Source organism: Monodon monoceros, unplaced genomic scaffold, assembly GCF_005190385.1.
Source record: "Monodon monoceros isolate NGI ecotype Baffin Bay Population unplaced genomic scaffold, NGI_Narwhal_1 Super_Scaffold_15, whole genome shotgun sequence".
Lineage (NCBI taxonomy): Eukaryota > Metazoa > Chordata > Mammalia > Artiodactyla > Monodontidae > Monodon > Monodon monoceros.
Genome location: NW_021703771.1, coordinates 14,021,114 through 14,042,989, shown reverse-complemented (window position 1 = coordinate 14,042,989; position 21,876 = coordinate 14,021,114). Strand labels below are relative to the sequence as shown.

Here is a 21,876-nt window from a genome sequence, read left to right as displayed (position 1 = left end):
CAATAGACAAGGGGTAGAAGCAACCCAGAGTCCATCAATGGATGAGTGGAAAAACAAAATGTGATATATACGTACAATGGAGATCTTAAAAAGGAAGGAAATCTTGTCACATGCTTCAGTGCTATAGGCTAGACGTTTGTATCCCCCCAAAATTCATACAGTGAAATGCTGATGCCCAAAGACCTTTGGGAGGGGAGTAGGTCATGACAGCAGAGCCCTCATGGATGAGATTAATGCCTTTCATAAAACAGGTCTGGGACTTCCCTGGTGGCGCAGTGATTAAGAATCCACCTGCCAATGCAGGGGACATGGGTTCAATCCCTGGTCCAGGAAGATCCCACATGCTGTGGAGCAACTAAGCCAGTGCGCCACAACTACTGAGCCTGTGCTCTAGGGCCTGCAAGCCACAACTACTGAGCCCATGAGCCACAACTACTGAAGCCCATGTACCTAGAGCCCGTGCTCCGCAACAAGAGAAGCCCCCGCAAGGAGAAGCCAGTGCACCACAACGAAGAGTAGCCCCTGCTCGCTGCAACTAGAGAAATCCCACGCACAGCAATGAAGACCCAACGCGGCCAAAAAAAAAAGAGGACTGAGAGAGCTCCCCTGCCCCCTTCACCATGTGACGATACTCCAGGAAGTTGGCAATCTGCAACCTAGAAGAGGGCCTTCACCTGAACCCAACCCTAGTGTAACCCTGATCTTGGACTTAACTCTGAGAAATACATTTCTATTGTTTGTAAGTTACCCAGTCTGTGGTATTTTGTTATAGCAGCCTGAACGGACTAAGACATACAAGATTGATGCACCTTGAGGGCATGATGCCAAGTGAAGTAAGACAGTCACAAAGGACAAATACTGGGACTCCCTTGGTGGTCCAGTGGTTAAGACTCCGCACTTCCACTGCAAGGGGCACGGGTTTGATCCCTGGTTGGGGAACTAAGATCCCGAACGCCTCGCAGCGTGGCCAAAAAACAAAAACAAAACAAAGAAAACAAAGGACAAATACTACATGATTTCACTTTTATGAGGTCTCTAAAGTAGTCAAATTCATAGATATAGAAAGTAGAACGATGGTTATCGGGGGAGTGGGGTGGGGGGAGGGGACAAACGAGTTATTTAATGTGTATAGAGTCTCAGTTCTGCAAGATGAAAAAGTTCTGGGGACCTGTTTTACAGCAATGTGAATACACTTAACATTACTCAACCGTACACTTAATAGTGGTTAAGATGATAAATTTTATGATGTATGTTTTTACCACAATAAAAAAATTTCAATAAAAAATATAAAGAAATCCAAATTTTTTTTTTCCTTCTGAATGGGGAGGGAGAAAAGAAATGGGAGGAAATGTTTTCCTTTTGTGTAGATATGTGTGTTTTTATTTCTAGTGCATTCCACACATGCCAGTTCCACAGAGAGAGAGAACAGAGTTTAAACCTTGAACGTGAGGATCTGAGCTTTCTAAAATGAGAAAAGCCTGTAGGCGTTGGGATGTTGACCTTTAGGAACCCATTTCCAGAGAAGAATCGTGCTTATGGTAGGACACTTCAGGGAAACAGCAAGAACAACCAGTCTGCCCCAAGAAGGGTTCTTGCCTACAAACAACTGAAATAGACACTGGCAACTTAAAAGGAAAAGACTGTATGAAGGTATAGCGGGGAGCTCACAGAATCCACGTTAAGCCTGGAGGACCAGTTCAGAAAATAGGAGGAATTTCCATGTCTGGGGAACCAAGAACACACCTAGGCCACACCCCAGGATCAGCCTCCTTAGGACACCAGCCGTATGGTGTCCAGCCACCAGGCTCTGCCTGGCCCCATCACCCCTGGACACTCACTGAGCCACCTCCAACTGATGCTGTGTTTCGGCATCATTTCCTCAGTGTCCAAATCTGGGGTGGGAAGAACTGATTGGGCACGCCAGGGAGCTTCTATTCGGTGGGGAATTCCTCCCAATAGGCAGGATTTTCATGTGCTAAAGGAGAGAGAGAAGGCAGTTGTCCACACTGGTTAGCAAGCAGCTCAGCAGCTGTGTATGTCTCACATGCCTAGCTCATCCAGTTTAAAACGAAGTAATAAGTTTCCAGCCAATTCCAGGAAACAGGAGAATCTTCATGCTTACTGGATCCTGTCACTTGCAATATGGCAGATTTCCACAGGTTATCCAACCAGATACGACCACTCATAAACCATTACCGGGCACTGCAAGGTGCACAGAAGCAGGTGGGATGCACGAGGCCATGGTTCATTGCCCTCAGATGTTTTTGCTTTTGTCAAGATCGAATTTATTTGACCTTGGTAAGAGCAGACACTGTCTTCAAAACTCCTGCCAGAACAGACTATAAAGACAGAATGAATACACCAGCACTGCTGTCACAACTGCTACGGGACTGACACTGCTCAAGCAGCCATTTACCTAGCACAGTTTAATCAATATGGACGCCTCTAGCCAGCTCCCAGTCTACCTGAAAAAACTTCCATAGACTCTATAAGGCAAAGATACACAGAGATTTAGAAAGTCATAAAGAGGTGGAAATAAAGGGAAGGAATTAACTTTATTTCACATCACGTTCTTTTTTATTCATTGAATACATTCTTCTACTCAAAGGGCTCTGAAGACTTCGGCTTTTATGGTGATAGAGCAAAGATGTCTCTGCGTCCTTCCTCTTGAGAGGTCTATCAAACAACAAGGACTAAAAAAAAAACCAGCAACAACTCCACTTTTAAAATAAACTTAGGAGATGTCAACAGCCCTGAACCATGTATGCAGGAAGTGGGTAGAGCAATGGAGAGGGAAGTCAAGAGCAGAGGATGGTCAAACCTCAGTGTCTGCAGAGGTAGCATCAACAAGAAATAAGCTGCATTATTATATAATAAAGGTTATTATTTTTGTGGAATTTTTTTACATCATGATCTCATATTAGGGAAAGTATATGGTTACCAAGAGTGTATTCCATTCATGATTACAGAGTCTAGAAAATGTACTTTTGTGCCTGCAGACCAAAATAAGATAATAGATGAAGATGTGTGTAAACTGTACAGTTCAAAATAAAGCTATCAGTCAAACAGTGCTAGAAAACTTAAAACAAAAATCCATTGGTTCTCTGTTCCTCAGACTTGGCGGCTGTGAAAATGCCTTTATTCTGGTCTTACAGTTGAATGGTAGTTTGGGTGGGTATAGAGTTTTAGGAGTACTTTAGAAACAGTGACAAATATCCTGGGAAGTGAGATAGATATTACCGTCCTTTGCTAAAGATGAGAAAATTGAGATATAAAGAGATATGTGACTTTCCAAAGGTGTCAAGCCAACATAAAGTAGTACTAGAACTCAAATCTGTGTCTTAGTGCCAGGTTCGGTTTTCTCTTCATGACATGTAAAAACGCTGGGCACGATCTTTATGGCTTTATGTTTCAGCATTTCATTCTGCCTCATGTTCTTGGAGAACTGTTTCACTGTTATCCCTTTTCTCCACCCTAACGAGCACCCAGTTATTTATTTCACCTTGAGCACCTCTGCACTGTAGCCCCTTCCCCTTCTCCTGGCCATCCTTAAAGGACTGCAGTTCAGGTCTCACAATAAACACTGACTTACATACTTAAAGCTACGGCAGAAAGCAAATCCTAACGACTCATTAGAGAGACATTTCTCAATGTTTTTTTCTTAACCTAAGAAGTGAGAAGGAAAATAATTAGTCGAAAGCGGCTTCATCTTCTCAATGCCACCTGCAGCAGGAAGGCATCTGATGTATTTTAGTTGTTCATAACGATCCAGTTGGCTCATGATCATAAAAAAGTGAAACTCTGGTTTATAATCAGCCATTAGCAGTTTTTTTACACTACAGAGAGATAAAGATTCAAGAATAATTACCGCTTCCCCTCTGCCCCCCCAAAATGTATTAATAAAAAAATACGCTTTCAAATGTAGAACACAGTAAACACACAGGTACGCAGCTTCCCTTCCCACCCCCTTTTCCCAAAGCAAACAGAAAGGCACGGTCTGTGACCTTGGACTCATACACCCTCTCGAATTCACCCTCTGTTAGACTTGTGGAACTGACTAGGTACTAGGTAAGGAGGTCAGTCTGCATTGAAAAAAACCCAACTGCACTTCAGATAATTCTGTTTTCTTTTTGTTTTTTGTTTTTTTTTTTTTGCGGTACGTGGGCCTCTCACTGTTGTGGCCTCTCCCGTTGTGGAGCACAGGATCCGGACGCGCAGGCTCAGTGGCCACGGCTCACGGGCCCAGCCACTCCGTGGCATGTGGGATCTTCCCGGACCGGGACACGAACCCGTGTCCCCTGCGTCAGCAGGCAGACTCTCAACCACTGCGCCACTGGGGAAGCCCCAGATGACTCTGTTTTGAATCAGGCAAAGAAATGATGTGATAACAATCATTTGATACTTACTCCACAGTATCGGTTACCATTAAATATCTGAGGTGGCAGAGGGTTGCCCTGGGCAGGCTTCTTCTCCAGGGGGATGTTCTTGTACATCCACTGCCTCTGCTCTTCTGACATCGTGATGTCCACCTCCTCAAACTCTATCTTGTTGGCTTCCAGAAATCTAACCACATCCTGCTGCTGCTTCTTTATCTGCAGAGAGAAGACAAACACATAAGGAGAAATGCTCCTCCAAAACCATGTGGAAATATTTCCAATTTGAACTAGATTTGAGTGTTCATCGTCAGAGGCCACTGAGCTAAAAAAAAAGAGGTGATTTTTGCAGACGGCACGCACTGTCCACTCCCTGGTGATCCAGCAGACGTCTCAGCAAGTGCTGACACAGTGATTTCTCCAAGAATTCTGGGGCACAACTCTGCCAGTCTGGGAGGGACAGACGAGGTCTGAGGTGGGAGATTCACTTAGTCCTCAGGGGGCCATAACTACCCACTCCCAGCCCCGCAGTTGACATTTACAGTCACGAAAGCCCTGTCTGTCCCCAACCAATTGAAAACCACAGACAGCCCATCTGAGATGTCGACACTTCATTGATTCCTGGGAGCGGCAACAGTTTTATTCCCCTCAGCAGCCTCTTTCAGATATGCCACAGCTGTAGCCACTGTCATGAGAGCATCCTTTCATCAATTCACAAGAGTAAAACGTTCTCCACTTCCAAGGGGAGAGTAAACAACAAGCACCATCCTACTTTGAACTCTCTTTCTTAACCCTTCTTGTTCCCCTGATGTTTCATCTTTCCTTCTCCAGTCACTAGGGGTCAGGTATGCTCTTGAAGAGCTGCAAACACATCTGCAGGTTTTCCAGATGTTACCAATCTTCTTAACTGAAGGTACGTATGAACTCATTGAGATGCGGTGACAAGATTCAGGTATCTTAACCACAGCATGTAAAACCTGAGAAAACAAGTGTGCTTTTTCTGAACGATCCTGGGAAATCTGCAAAAACAACAAACTTAAGTGGTGAAGTAAATGTTATAATGGCCAAAGAAAAGAATCATTTTGAGAAGTGAAAGCAGCTAGAAAGACCTCTGGACAAAGAAAATAAAATGCTGAAGAACAAACTTTCACAGACGGATTGTCCCAACCAATCTCCTCCACCCCACCTCAATCCGACTGCTCCCCAAAAGCCTCAGTGACATGTGTCTCTGATCACTGGGTTCAAGTCTATGAATGACTAATGACGCGATGGCACACTTAGTATGGACAGAAATAAAAGGCTGGCAAGAAAGGACATCTTTTAAGCACAGTAATATTATAAAAGGAGAGAATTACTGTATGGTTGTAAATCCAAGTTGAAAATGATATTATCTCCATTTCTTGAATTAAGCCACTTCTCATGTCTGAAAAAGTCAACTTTTTCTCCTCACTCATAGAATTTCAGAACATATATTATTTTGTAACTTCGGTATGCAAAGAAGTATCATCCATCCTACTTAATTTTCCCTTACAACTCTACCAGGTAGAGTTTATCGACCCTGAGGTTGAAAGCGTTCACCTATTTTGATCCAAGTCCTAGTGTGTGTTCTTATCAAGACAATCATGTCACTGTCCTAAAATCCTTCTATTTTTTTTTTTTTTCCCGGTACGCAGGCCTCTCACTGTTGTGGCCTCTCCCGTTGCGGAGCACAGGGTCCGGACGCACAGGCTCAGCGGCCATGGCTCATGGGCCCAGCCACTCCGCGGCATGTGGGATCTTCCCGGACCGGGGCACGAACCCGCATCCCCTGCATCGGCAGGCGGACTCTCAACCACTGCGCCACCAGGGAAGCCCCCTAAAATCCTTCATTAGTGGGTCCCCACTGGCTTTTGTAAAGCAAACAAAAAGTTACCTACAATCCTACTATCCAGACAGCCACTGCCAAAATTTAAATAGAGGAAAGAGTCTGGATTTAATGTCCATATATGGAGCTCTACATACCCAGCACATTTCAACTGTTCGTGAGCATGATCAAAAATGGGACTTATCCATAGTCAAACCTTGGTTTTCCATATATAATGTACAGACATATAACGTCCACCACGACTCCAAAATGTGTGTACTTAAAGGCTCAATATGAGGATAAATCAAGACATGTACACAGCTTCTTTACTCCCCCTCCTGGCCTTAACACACACTTACCTCCTGGCCATAAACACACAGGGACAACATACACATACACACACACACAGGGTATTTATTGCCGGACTATAATCCCCTACAGCTCACCTGGTCTTTCCTTTCACACAATCATACCTGGTAAAAAACTGCACCTTGCCCCTTTCACTGAACAATAAATGTATCATGACCACTGCCCTCTGTCATTGAAAATTTTTCAGAAGTATGAATTTTAATATCTTCCTGGCAATTCCATCATGTAGATGCACAGTTAACTATTACTCTATTGTTGAATACTTGGCATGCTTGTAGGTTTCACCACTAGAAATAATATCTTCTTTATATATCTTTGATGGTATCGCTCAAGACTACTTTAGGACAAAGCCCTGTGAATGAAGCCCAGGTGAAAGGGCAGAGCTATTTCTCAGACTCCTGAAGGACTCAGGGTAAAAACTGTCTTTCATCAAGGCCGCCTCAATTTACATTACCATTAGTCTAAGAGTGTCCGTGTCTCAACACCCCTCCTCCTTATAGCCAATATTTGAAAGTTACATCGTAGAATATTAAAATTCAAATGACGTGAGGTGATGGATGTTAATAAACTAATTGTGGTAATCGATTCACAATATATACATACATCAAATCATTATGCTGTACACCTTAAACTTATACAAGTGTTGTATGTCAATTATATCTTAATAAAACTGGGAAAAAATGGTCGCTGTTTTAAGAAAAAACGTCAAATGCATCATTATACCCTATCAACGCGCAGGAAGCAAAGGACAGTTCCTCACCGACACTGGTGATGGCTGATGGTAGCGTGAGGAGTGAAATGTAACTAATTATATCTGTATTTTAAGAGGAAAGCAGGAGAGGCATGACCAGCTTTGTGTTTCAAAGAGATCACTTTAATACTATGCAGCTTAAAAAGAAAAAGGGAGAAATTCTGTAAGTACTGTTAACACTGCTATGAAAAGGTCTCCAAGATGTATACATGGAAAAAAAAAAAGCAGAACTGTGTGTAGGCTAGGCACATTAAAAAAAAAAAATAAGGAGAAAAGTAGGAACACTTTTGTATTTAGTTGTATTTTCATTTTTTAGAAAAATGCTTGAAGGTTTATACAAGAAACTAACAAAAGCGGTTGCCTGGGGGGTGAGTGGGAACTGGAGGATGGGGACAAAGTGACAGCAAGAGTTTTCACTCTATGTTTGTAAACCTTTTGGAAAAGTGTGAATGTGTCAACATTCAAAAGATTAAAGAGAAGAAATTTAAGAGAGAAAGAAAGCCTCCCATAGAAAACAACCTGGAGGGGGGCAGTAGTCCATGGCCATAGAGACCAGGGGCATTTCGTATAAATCAACAGGACATGAAGCTGGACTTGGAGCGTTTTGTCACTTGCTGGCCTCCCTGACTCCTTACACTTAGAAGAAAGGCCAGATGATTAAAAAGAAAAGAAAAAAAAAAAAGAGCTACAAATCCTTGTTCCCCCACTTATTTACTGGGTGAGTTTGAGCAAGCTACTTAATCTCTCTATGCCTCAGTTTTTCCATCTTTAAAATGGGAATAATAGTATTACCTGCTTTATTGGATTATTGTGAGGGTTATAGATAAATTATGTGTAGCTTACAATATTTATTGCCTGGCACATAACAGTGCTGTATAACGTCTTTATTATTGTTGAATTTGTTATTTGACATCACATTAAAAAAAATCTTTCAGAATGCAGTGTCAGAGAAAAGTTCACTTTTTTGAGACAAGGTGAATCAAATTATCATATTTTGCTCTGCTTTTGTTGAAGTTTAGAAATAAATTTAGCACATGTTCAAAATTTTTAAAAATTAAAAAAAAAAAAAGAGCTAAGGCCACAGAAAATTAATACGATAGCAGGTCACCCAAATAAACAAAGGGGAGAAATTGCACTCCAGAGAAGGAAGTTTCAAGGGGATGTTTGTGACATTAGCCTCAGGAAGGAAGATGAGTCATGGCAGCAGGGCTGTTTTGAGATTTCCCAGGTGACCAGGGCTGGAACTGTGGAAGCCCAGGAATGAGCGGCAGGGACAGACCAGCGCAGGAGGTGGGACCTGGGAGAAGCCAGGGTCGTAGGTAACGGAAGGGCTTCCCTCGTGGCAAGAGGAAGCCGTCAAGGGCACTGCACAGGCGGGCATAAACCCAGGGTTCAGATAACAATAACATATACCGTCACTTCCTTGACACAAAGAGTTTTATTTACGTTTCAAGCGTTCTGAAACAAAATGCACCTTGCAATCAATATCAAAAGAAGTCTGGGGAGAGAAATTTGTGGAAGAGAAGTAAATTGTGGGGCGACAGTCAAGGCCTTCACCCATGTCGATTTAGCCATGCGTGACGGTACCTGTAACTCACGTGACTGTTTTTTTTCCTTCAAACACACTTAGAAGCCATGGCAGATAACGCTATTTATCCAGTAGCCCATCTCCCTTTCTTTCTTAATAACCGAAGCCTGATTTTGTTTTAGAAAGCAATGTGCTCAGCTATAAAAACTTGTTGAGCCAGCTGCTCTGCAGCTACGGGTGATCACAGTGCTGGCCAGTGAGATGTGAGGCGTCTGCTCCTTGGGAAGGCTCCACCTAATGAATGAAAAGACAAAGCCCATTTTGCACCTGGTCACTCTTCTCCCTTCTCTCTTGCAGAAATGCACCCGTGGTGCCCGGAGGTGCAGAAAGCATTTGGCAATTGTGAAAACCAACACCATATGCAAGAATGGCGGTGGTCAAGCAGAATGACAGGAACCTGGGTTCTTGATGACATCTTACAGCTGCCACACGAGTCTTGTGCAGCCCACTCTAAACCTTATTAGACAAATAAAACCCTAATTAGTTAAGCCACTTTTTAGCAACTCTTCTAGAGCTTGCATCCCAATGCAATGCTACCTGGAAAACTCTTAATTGCTACATAAAATGTCTTCGGCAATACTGTAGTAGGATGGATCGAAAATAAAAGCTATTATTGCACAGCAGGGCCTAAAAATAAAAGCTGTAAGCCATAAATTTCATATAAGTGAAATGAGGATCTGTCACTGGATAAACAGATGAATTTTCATTCCTTTTCTTTGTGAAGCAACAGCAAAGCTGTTGGACCTAAAACAGGCAAATATCTACAAAAGCATGAGTTGCATTCCACCTTATCTTTCAAACGTACACCATTACACGTCATCCAAAGCAATTAAGGGGAAAGGACACTGTTAAATCTCTTGGGCTCTATCGCAGGGAGGCCCACAGGCCAATTCTAGCCCAGTAACTGTGTTTTTATGGCCCACAGCCAAATATAGCCTTTATCTTTTTAAATGGTTGGGGGGAAAAGAAATCAAAAGAATGATAGTATTTCATGACATAAAAATTCTATGAGATACAAATTTCCGTGTCCATAAGTAAAGTTGCATTGGAAGACAACTACATCCATTCATTTACATGTTCTCCCTGGATGCTTTCCGTCCTAGAGAAATTAGCATAATTGAGTCATTGTAACAGAGGCTGTACCGTTCCCAAAGCCTAAAGTATTTAACAGCTGCCCTTTTCAGAAAAAGTTTGCCAACTCTACGCTAGATCACAGATCTTCATTTCCGGCTCAAAGCTCACTTTCTCAGTGAGGCCTTGCCTGACTATGTGATTTTACACTTTTACCAGCCTCCCTCCCCCAAAACTCCCTATTCCCTTTCAATGCTTTATTTTACCATAGCACATAGCATCTGACATACTGTCGTTTTACACATTTGTTTGTTCACCTCGTCCTACTAGAACACAAATTCCACAAGGGCAGGGGATTTTTTTTGTGTGTGTGTGGTACACGGGCCTCTCACTGTTGTGGCCTCTCCCGCTGCGGAGCACAGGCTCCGGACGCGCAGGCTCAGCGGCCATGGCTCACGGGCCCAGCCGCTCCGCGGCATGTGGGATCTTCCCGGACCGGGGCACGAACCCGTGTCCCTTGCATCGGCTGGCAGATTCCCAACGACTGCGCCACCAGGGAAGCCCTCCTGTTGTTTTTGAGCCACCCAGTCTGTGGTATTTTCTTATAGCAGCCCAAATGGACTAAAACAATAAACCGTTACCCTTTCAACTCCGGGGCCCTGCAGGACCCAGATCTGCTGAAGCCCCAAGCCCTGACGAACCGGCCCCAGTGATAAGCTGTCTGGGCTGGTGCCACTCAATCTGCTGATGTAGCATGAACACTCAACGACCCACGCAAATCTTAGTGAAGACACTGGTAGCTTTCCCTGGCAACCTCCTGGCTCCAGGCATCCCTAGGGACTGGATCAGAGGCCAGGCTAACTAAATTATACTGCACTTGACTTACACTTACCCCCTATTCTCAGGCACTGACTGCAAGTAAACTTGCACTTCTCTACTCTCTCTCCACGTAGGATTAGTTCTTTCCCAGAAGGCTGCCAGTTAACTTATGTAATTAAGCAGCCCCTGCCAGATTCTTCCAGACGCTTCCAGACGTGTCTAATCGTGTTTGAATTCCGGGGTGAACACAGCGGAGGCTGTACCCTGGGACCTTGGGAGTCTCTAGTAAACAAAGACATTATCAATTTGAATAAGATAGGGCTTGTTTTTTTTTCTAACTGAGATTTAACGTGAGCAATTGTGGGAAAGCAAGTGTAAAGACAAAGCACAAAAAAAGAATGAAATAATGCCATTTGCAGCAACATGGATGGATCTAGAGATTATCATACTAAGTGAAGTAAGTCAAACAGAGACAAATATCTTATGATATCACTTATATGTGGAATCTAAAAAAAATGATACAAATGAACTTATGTACAAAACAGAAAGAGACTCAGACATAGAAAACTTATGGTTACCAAAGGGGAAAGGGAAAGGTGGCAGGGAGGGATAAATTATGAAGTAACATAACATACATCTATATATAAAATACATAAACAGCAAGGACCTACTGTATAGCACAGAGAACTCTACTCAATATTTTGTAATAACCTATATGGGGAAAGAATCTGAAAAAGAAAACATATATATTATATATATAATACATATACACACACACACACACACACACACACACACACACACATATATGTATATCTTGAGTCGCTTTGCTGTACACCTGAAACTAACACAACATTGTAAATCAGCTATACTTCAATTAAAAAAAAAAAAAAAGACAAAGCACAGATGGCAGACAACAAGAAAAACTGGAAAAAAAGAAAAGTATGTATTTTAGAGTTAGACTGTCCTGGTTTTAACCCTGGCCCTGTCAGTCGAGTAGCCTTGGAGATATTACTAAGCTTCTCTTTTGGCCTTAGTTTCCAAATCTGTGAAATGGACCCAGAATCTTTTTTCACAGGTTTATTGGGAGGATTAAATAAGAAAAGAGCTAAACCATAATAGGCACTGCTCAGTTGTTTCATTCATTCAAGCATGTTTTCTTTCTTTGCCCTAGATGTGGCCTTCTGCAAAAAATATAAAGTAACTTCATTGAACTTTCAAAGGCTTTAGGTATTGGATGTAACAGTTCTTCATTTCACCTCCTTTCACACTTCAAATACACAGTTTTCTTTCTTCTGACTTGAGGCAGATGTAAGGCTGATTTAGGGCCTTTTATGTCTGTCACAAGGAAAAAATCAAAGGCAGGCAGAGGAAAGAGGACAGAGAGCATAGATTTTCTTATAACTTTCTAAGACTTACAGAGGAGGCGCTGGACTAGACTAGGAGGGGTAGGGGGCCCAAAGACAACTCCTCCTTCCAAATAAAAAGGGAAGAAAGGTCTGATGATCTTTTCTGGGTCAAAGACACACGAACTTCCAAGCAATTGAGTAGGGTACCTCGAAGATCTATCATTCCATGGCAAATTCTTTAACTAATAAATACCACACTGTTGGACTTACTAGGCGTCACATTCTCATAAAGAGGATGTAAATGGCAGGCGATAGACTAGTTGCCCCAAGCTATTCACTACGTCTCCTGTGAAGACTAGAAAGTGAAAGCCCTGTGTTCCCAGCCACCCTTGCAGCTGGGAAGTCACTGACCCAGAGCCCACTGCTAAGCTGGGGGCCAAAGTCCAATGGGTGGAGCTTCTGCACGAGGCTCTGCTCTCCTGCTGAAGCTAATGGATCAATACCAGGGCCCTTTGTCCCTGCCCTTCCTCCCTCTTCTTGCTTGGAACCTTGGTGTGAGGGCTGGAGGTGCAGGGGCTGCCTTTCCACCATGAGGCAGCAAGCATCAGGAAAAGGCCAAGAGATCCCAGAAATACAGGCCCTGGACAAATCAGTCTCCAGACTTAACCTGGAGAGACCCAAACACCTCTGTTCATTTAAATTCACGTTACTCAGGTTCTCTCTTACCTGCAAATGGACACACGCCTCCCCTAAAACACCCACCCGATATGTTTCCTTTCTGGGAAGCAGGACGGGGTGTAGAAGAAACCCCAACAAGCCATTGGCTCACTGGCAACATTCAAATGCTGTTTAACTCAACATGAGATTACACGTAAAGTGCTGTGTCTCTGGTGTCTATTTCAGTCTGTCTTACTAGAAAGCAAATACCAGGCTTCCAAGCCGAAGATAACAATGAGAGAGGCTGTCTTGCAAGAGATTGAAACTTGAGTTTTAGGGAATCAGAGTGTCAGAAAGAGCAACTGTGAACTACAGGGCAATTTTTGAAAGAATCATTATTATATGTTGTAAATTAAAGCAATACAATTTCAGTGATGGAAAACATTGTGCTTTTTTTGTCTGTGTATCATTAGCACAGCCCCTGGTACTTACTAGGCACTCCATATGTTTGTATTAAACAAATAAACATTATTGAGCTTGAATAAATACTTTTAACATATTTTCTTTTTAACCAGTAAATACTTTGGATCCTGTTTTCTTAACCAACTTGCATTGGCTTCTTTTTTCCATGTTTATAATGTTAAGTCGTCTTTTCAATTAAAAAATAATAATAATATCATCCCGAAGTTAATTATTTTTTATATTACCTTCCAAGGATTCAACGTTCAGAAACAGACTTTATATGGTTGCCATAGTAACATACACATTTTTGGGTAGAATGTTTCGGTTGTATTACAAATATTTTCTGCTTTTATAATCTTCATAGTTATCTTATTGCATGCATGGATTCTATTAAGTACTTAACTCTAATGTTTAGAACATTATCCAACCATTGGAAATTTAAGTATATTCTAGATATATTTTTCTTTTATAAGAAAAGAAAGCTGTTTCAAACGGGCTGACATTTTTCATGATGACAAATGATATCAATAGTAAGCTACCTAACAGATATTAAAACACACAGAGATGCTCACACATACACACACACCTTCTTTCTTGATTTCTCCCTTCAAAGTAAAGATGAAACTTTATCAGGTAACTATTTCACAAAATGGATTTTAGGAAATGTTCGGTATTATGATTTTGTTACTGAAAACAATGTTTGTTGTCTGTAAAAGTTGTCACTACGAAAACCTAGAAACATAATTTTCTAATCTACTAAAAATCTTTCAAATGAAAAATTCCAGTGAGTTTTTTTAATGTAAAAATCTAACATCTTTCAATTCGTTTTCAGGAACAACTAATTGACATCAGGGAAGAGAGTAGGATTTTAACTACAAAATTTTTACCACTTTTGCGTTATTGATGGATGGGACCAGAAAAATGATTATCACTGTCCTTTAATTCTAATGATGCTTATCCTCCATTTGCATATCCTTTATAATCTGCTTTCTCTTGATACTAATACTCTGAAGACATCACATACTTCCACATCTTCAACTGTCACCTCTATGGAGACATATCTAAAATTTGCATTTCAAAATTGGCCTCTTTCACAAGGCCCAATCCAGAGTGCCAAAGCCTTTCTGGAAATGTATGCTTAAACGTCCCACCATCACCTCAGACTTCACTGCTAAAACAAAACAACAATACAAGGTTTTGACAAGGTTTTGTTGTCATAAGATCAACCTAGCAATCTACCTCCTTCTCCTAACCTCCCTGTTTCTGTTAACAGTACATCACTGTGTTGATGGCTCAGCATGACCACAGACCTGCCTGTGAGTCCAACACTTAACACTGTTCCAAAAATAACCTACCTAAGGAAAGCCTTTACACACACACACTCACACACACACACACACACTCTCTCTCTCTCTCTCCCTCCCTCTCTCTCCCCCTCTGTTTTAGATGAAGAGCCTCTCCTATCTCAGTTTGGTAGGCACTGGAATTGTGGCTCTGATGTCCTCGAGGGGCCCTGGTTCACCTGTGACTTTTTCCATGACAGTTAGAACATCTGATGACGATGTCAAGGGCAGCGGCCTGACCCCCAGAGGGGCCACTTCACTTTGATTTGTGTTCTAGCGCTGGACAACCAGCAAGGGATGGATCTGTCACCTCAGGCAAGTTACTTCTTCTGTCAAAGCCTCAGTTGCCTCATCGGTGAAAGGCAGATCAGAATTTAGGGCAGACGGTGGTGACGAAAATTAAATGACGTAATGTTCTTAGTGCACGGCACGTAGGAAAAGAGCTCAACACACATTAGTCACTATTATCATTACACTTTTAATTCTAAGGCCACAGACCTCATCGGCTATTCTGTTCTTTGGCAAGCTTACTCTCCTGCCAATCACTGAGGACACCTGGGCCCAGTACAACGCCATTCCCTCAGTGAGTCACTCATTTGTTCACTCTAGAAGGACATTCTGAGGGTCGAGCAGGTGCCAGGCACTGTGCTAGGTTTAGTGGGTACACACCTGCCTCTGCCTTCCTTCAGCTCGCGCCCAAGAAAGCTGGGAGTTACAGGGAGTCAAAGTACTGACAGTGCCCAAACTATAAAACTAGGTAACGCAGAGAGGATTGATAAAAAGAAATGTTCACAGATTGAGATATGGGGAAGTCATTCTGGCTTTCCCATGAGTTACATTGAATTTTATGCTGACTAAAATAGACTGTGGCCTATCAAACATACATTGTACATCGGTTTTAATTATTAGAGGACACATTGATTAAAAGTAAAGAATGTCCGTGTTAAAAATAGAGATTAAGGGCTTCCCTGGTGGCGCAGGGGTTGAGAGTCCACCTGCCGATGCAGGGGACGCGGGTTCGTGCCCCGGTCCGGGGAGGATGTAAAGGGAGGATAAGGCTCCCTTCCCAGGGGCCAAGGCCATGCTGACTTGCTGGGTACTGGCTGGAATGTTCTTCTTCTGAAATCTTGAAGAAATGTAACCCTGACTAGTTTCATGTTCTTTGTTCTGACAAGATATAAACTGTGCTGGAAACCTTGCTTCTGCAGAGCAGTTTCTCAGTCACCTGGGAAGCTGGCTTCCGGCTAGTCCTCAGTTTGGCTCAAATAAAACTCTTTTCTGTTCTTACGATTGATTGTTGATTATTTCCATTGACAGGATCCACTCTCTGGGAACATACCCTTTGGTAAAAATGGGCTTCCCTTTAGAGATGAGCATGATTGCTATCACGCTAGCACATATTCTGCGAGGCTGTATCCTCATGCCAACCCTGTCGTCCTCCCATCCTGCGAGGCAGGCTAGGGCAGCCTACAAGTGATGAGGGCAGGACGGGGTCTCCTCAGGCACACGCTGCACAGAGCTCGTCACAGCAGAATGCGCCTCAACTGCCCAGGCCAGACTCACCAAACCCAGGAACAGACAGGCGCTGTCCCTTGCTGTGTGTTCACAAGAGTAACCTTTTTGACTTACCCGTCTCTGCTGCATACAAGGACTGAGAAAAAGAATGTTAGAGTTGGGCTTCCCTGGTGGCGCAGTGGTTGAGAGTCCGCCTGCCGATGCAGGGGACACGGGTTCGTGCCCCGGTCCGGGAGGATCCCACGTGCCACGGAGCTGAGCCTGCGTGGCCGGAGCCTGTGCTCCGCAACGGGAGAGGCCACAGCAGTGAGAGGCCCGTGTACCACAAAAAAAAAGAATGCTAGAGTTAAAACTAGAAAGTGCGGGTGGGGGGGAGGGAAGGACCGGGAGTTTGGGGTTAGTAGATGCAAACTATTATATATGGAATGGATAAACAACAAGGTCTTACTGTAGCACAGGGAACTCTATTCAGTAACCTGTGATGAGCCATAATGGAAAAGAATATGAAAAAGAATGTATATATATATATATATATATGTATAACTGAATCACTGTGCTGTACAAGCAGAAATTAACACAACACTGTAAATCAACTATACTTCAATAAGATAAATTAAAAAAAAACAAACTAGAAAGTGGAACAGGGAGAACCACAGATGTCAGACAAGTAAAGAGGAATTAACAAATGTCCCCATGGCTGTCCTCTGGGACTAAAAGACCTACTGTACAGCACAGGGAACTATACTCAATACCTTGTAATAACTTATAATGGAAAAGAATCTGAGAAAGAATATATATATGTATAACTGAATCATTTTGCGGTACACTTGACACATACACAATATTATAAATTAACTATACTCCAATATATAAATAAGTAAACAAGTAAATAAAGAAAAAAGGAAAAAAGAAATTGACTGGGTCTTTACATAATGGCTTCTGTTAACTAAATCATCTCCATATGGTCCACACTTCCTGTCCAAGTTCTATTTATTCTTCAAGGTTCAGCCCCAAAGCCCACACTGCGATCAACTATGCCTACCCAGTGGTTCTCAGTTGGGGCAATTTTGTCCCCCCCCCCCCCCAGGAAACAGCTGTCAATGTCTGCAGACATTTTTGGTTGTCACAGTTGGCAGGTACAACTGGCATCTAGTGGGCAGAGGCCAGGGATGCTGCTAAACACCCCGTGATGTACAGGACAGCCCCCCAGAATGTCAACAGTGCTGATGCTGAGAAACCCTGACTTATACCAGCCACAGCCCTCCCAGATCCTCTTTTCATCAAACTCCCATTATCCCCACGGGTCACCACCATTTAATGATATACAGCCTGGCGCTGTTGATAACAGTTGCGAGTACCTGTGCCTCTTTCCCCAACTTAACTGTAAATTCCTCTGGCGGATGAAGACCATGTGTGTATCACATCTGTGTCCCCACCGGGACTCAGCAGGGTGGCTCCGAAGAGCTGCTCGTCACATACCTGCTAGTTGACTTGTCTCCTTTCCCACCTGCTTGATGCAATATAAACGGCTTTAACTAATTTCTCTATCAACTCATGCAATAAATTGCTTTTACTCTGCATTTTGAAAAAAACAAAAATGAAAACAAAACAACTTGTATTACTTGGCAATGCGAAGCCATAAAAAACATGAGCAAAAACCTGGAATGAAAGATGTGGGTGGTTTGATGTTTCTGTTTTTACACTCCCTGTCAAGATTACATGTTTACTTCCTTCAAGGAAAAAGTCAGCCAAGTATAAAATATGAACTTAAAATGCCGCTCTTTTGCAAGACTATCTATGAAAATTACATACTGCTGTTCACACGCATGCTTCCTGTTAATTAGAGGATAGTTTGTAGAAAAACCTGCTCCAGCAAAACTTGCTGTAATAGTCCAAATCCTCTGCAGTAATGAGGAAATCCTGCTGAGGATGGTATTTTCCACCAAGAACGACAGGACTGCAGCCAAAAGCCATGCTTTTATCAATGGCCGGAGGTGCTGCCCTGCAACAGTGTGTTTGGAGTATGTTCTTCCCAGTTCTACGCCAGTCCATACTCAGATGTGCGAGAAGAGATCCTAAGAGGTGATCTAGAAACTATATCTATTTACATTTGACAAATAATATGGGGACAGCAGATTGTTCTCACAATTACATTTTTAGGGGGATCATATAATGAATTAGTATTTCCATAGTGGGTGCACACTGATGCCTCAGAGAAAGTCTGGGCCTTTTCACCCGCATCCCATGGACCGGTCCCGTCAGCTTTCTCTTCCCTCCTTGGGCTACTGAGCCAGGCCGGTCAGTGCGCCTTGGGTGCTCAAAATTCCCATTCAGCTGGACACTCCATTCTGTTTAGATGCCACACAACCGCCCCTAGGAGCTTTCAAAGCTAGCTCGAATCTCTGCAAGCTCTCACCCTTCCTACAGAGGACCCTGATTCCTGCAGCCCAGATAAGACAGTCTGTCTTGAAGAGTGTCTCCGCCTCAGATTCCTTGTTATCTTCAGCTGTGTCATTTCTGCATTCCGTCTGGACTCCAAAGAGTCAGTGGAGAAGTTAACAAAGAATGAGAAATTAACACCACATCGTAAAGCAACTATACTTCAATGAAAAAAATATTAAAACTGAAAAAGAAAAAAAAGGAATTAGAGAGAGAGCAGAGAGACGCAGCACAAAGAAAAACCGAAGTCTCTGAAAGGTCAAGGAGGCACGGTTCACTCAACAGGTTTTACAAGACCTTGTGGAGACCTCGCGAGGCTGTAAACGCTGCCCTAGTAACTAGGGTAATGTAAGTGACAAATCAAGGGCTCCAGTGTGATGCAGTGCATAGTCGTTGGGGAAGGGGGTGGAGACAGGGCTTGTCAACAAGTAACTTCCATAGAAAACTGGCAGTGACACAGGAGCGCCCACAGGGCCAGGGCAGCCCAAAGGCAGGTGCTCCGTGGGGAAGGTGCCCGGGACGGGCTATAAACACTGTGGCTGATGTGGAAGCAAGGAAGAGAAGCACAGCATGAGAAACATAGAAAGAATATAAAATAAACGGCTCCTAAGATGATGAGGAAAAAGAATCTACAGCTGTAATATAGAAAGGCAGAGAGAAGGAAAAGTGGCAGGCCACATGGGCACAGAGTGAAGAGCAAGTAAGTTACTTTCTCCTGGGATTGGAGAGTGAGGTCTTCCATATAACTGAAACTTGGCCCTCTAAGCACAGATTTATTATTATCTTGTTTTAAGCTATTTTTATTTTAGAAATCTTTCTGAAATGCACCACATGTGTTCCTGCATTGTTCAGCAGGGTACATCAAACCAAAATGTGCCGAAGCCGATCTGATCTGTTCTGGACAAGGTATCATCCTTCCGGCCCATTTTTGTCCTTTGATGTGGTGCACTGACATTCTCAGAGCCCACTTACAAGAGCCCGCTGTTTTATTTTATGCCAAGCAGAGCCCAAAGCTGTGCTTCTGGAATTCTCCATTTCTGCTTTCAGAAGGTGGCTGTCCCTTCTCAGAGCTTCGCCTGGTGATCCCTCAGCGGGGCCCAAGGCTGCAGGGGCCTACTGCATGCCCAGTCTTCTGGGTGAGGCCCTGAGGTCAGCTCCCTGACCCCTGCTCCACTGAAGGGAGAACAGCTGACTGCCTCTCAGAGGTCTCCCTGCTTCCTCCCAAATGAAGGTTCTAGAATTATGATATCTGGATAAGAGACGTAATACTGTAATAAAATTATCCCTAATAACGTAGATTCTCCATGCCACTTATTTACAAAGCAGCGAAATAAATCATGGCCCTCGCAGCCTTTCTGTTTTCCAATCAGACTTTCGTCTACTACATACTCCACTCCAGTCCCGCCTTGGCATGGTCACCAACTTTTATTAGCTTTTGTTTTTGATGTGGAAGCTACAGATACAATATTTCTTCTCCACGTGTTCAATAAATACAACATGCCAAGCTCTCTAACAGGAAACGTGGGGCAGTGTGAGATAAGATGAATAGGACCTGACCGCAACGAGCTTAGAACTTGGCATGCAAACCACCTGGGTACAAAAATTGTAACCAAGGGTGAAATGCGCTGGGTGCCAGGAAAGCAGTTCCACATCCTGGAGGGCTGTGGAAACAGCATCCTCCCAGTTTGGAGGGCAAAGGACGGATGTCTTCATTGGGAAATATTATTGGCATGGGCTTCAAAGAAGGGAGGGGACTCTGACCAGTTTCAATGCAAGGTTGGCACAATCAAGGCAAAGAAAGCAGCATGAGAAAACGCACAGAAGGCGTTTTAAACCAGGGGTTTAAGAAAGGCCTGGGGCTTCCCTGGTGGTGCAGCGGTTGGGAGTCCACCTGCCGATGCAGGGGACATGGGTTCGGGCCCCGGTCCGGGAGGATCCCACGTGCCGCAGGGCGGCTGGGCCTGTGGGCCATGGCCGCTGAGCCTGCGCGTCTGGAGCCTGTGCTCTGTAACGGGAGGGGCCACAACAGTGAGAGGCCCATGTACGCAAAAAAAAAAAAAGGCCTGGTGTGTGTATACAGTGGTCTAGAGAATAGTGAAAGAAAATGCTGTGAAGGTAGGTCAGATTCGGATCAGAGGGCCCAAGATGCAAGGCCAAAAGGTGAGGCCCCCAAGGTAGAAGCTCTCAGCAGCCAGTGAGGTTTTCCTACACTCTCTGAACCTAACATGCAGACTTAATCTTGTTAGAAGGAGGACGCTGTTTTCCCTCCTTTAATGGAAAAGGAATTTAAAAAGGTGAATAATTAATCATCTCATCTCAGTTAATTATCTCTTAGAACCAAGCTCACTTTTAAAATATCACTATGGAACTCACTATAGAGCATGCATGTGTCATGCTCTCACTCGACAGGAAATGCACGCCAGTGGAAAAGGAATCATCTAGTCTACAACAAAAGGCAGCATGGGTACACAAATCAAATTCATTTCTTTGACAAAAAGAGAACAGGGGGGCTTCCCTGGTGGCGCAGTGGTTAAGAATCCACCTGCCAATGCAGGGGACATGGGTTTGAGCCCTGGTCTGGGAAGATCCCACATGCCGTGGAGCAACTAAGCCCGTGCGCCACAACTACTGAGCCTGCGCTCTAGAGCCCGCGAGCCGCAACTACTGAGCCCGTGTGCCACAGCTACTGAAGCCCGCGCACCTAGAGCCCATGCTCCACAACGAGAAGCCACCGCAGTGAGAAGCCCGCGCACCGCAACGAAGAGTAGCCCCTGATCGCTGCAACTAGAGAAAGCCCGTGCGCAGCAACGAAGGCCCAATGCAGCCAAAAATAAATAAATAAATAAACTTATTAAAAAAATAAAAGAGAGAACAGGAAAGATGACATCTGTTCTAGTTCACAAGCCAAGCTCAAACAAAATATTTTGGAAAAAAAAAAGTCTCTCAATTTTCCACTGGAGCCTTTTATTCAAGTGACACTTTCTAGAATCTTAAAAACAGCCACCTTCCCCATTTAAAAGATGCCATCTTTCTGTCTCGCTCAGAATATGCCTTCCTTTGCCCTTACCCAGATAAATATATCTGCCCCGGAGACTTACCTACAGGATAGATCATTCATTCTAGCACTGTACTCCCTATGGCTCTGTTTTCTGTGCTCTTCTTCTCAATCAGATGATCAGCTACTTGGGGGGAAAGGATCATGCCATGTATTCTGTCCTAAACATGGCTGAACATTGGGCAATAGAAGGTACTTATGAACATATGGGAATTGATTAACTCAATTAATTATACACACAC

General features: G+C 43.5%; 1 protein-coding gene across 1 annotated transcript in view; it reads right to left on the bottom strand.

Annotated features, from left to right (window-relative positions):
* The window catches only part of SH3BGRL2 (SH3 domain binding glutamate rich protein like 2), a 53,251-nt gene that overhangs the window by 18,425 nt on the left and 12,950 nt on the right, over window positions 1-21,876 (bottom strand). The window contains exon 2 of the mRNA XM_029223316.1: window positions 4,407-4,592. Within this exon, the coding sequence (XP_029079149.1) occupies window positions 4,407-4,592 (186 nt within the window). The remainder of the gene's footprint in view (window positions 1-4,406; window positions 4,593-21,876) is intronic.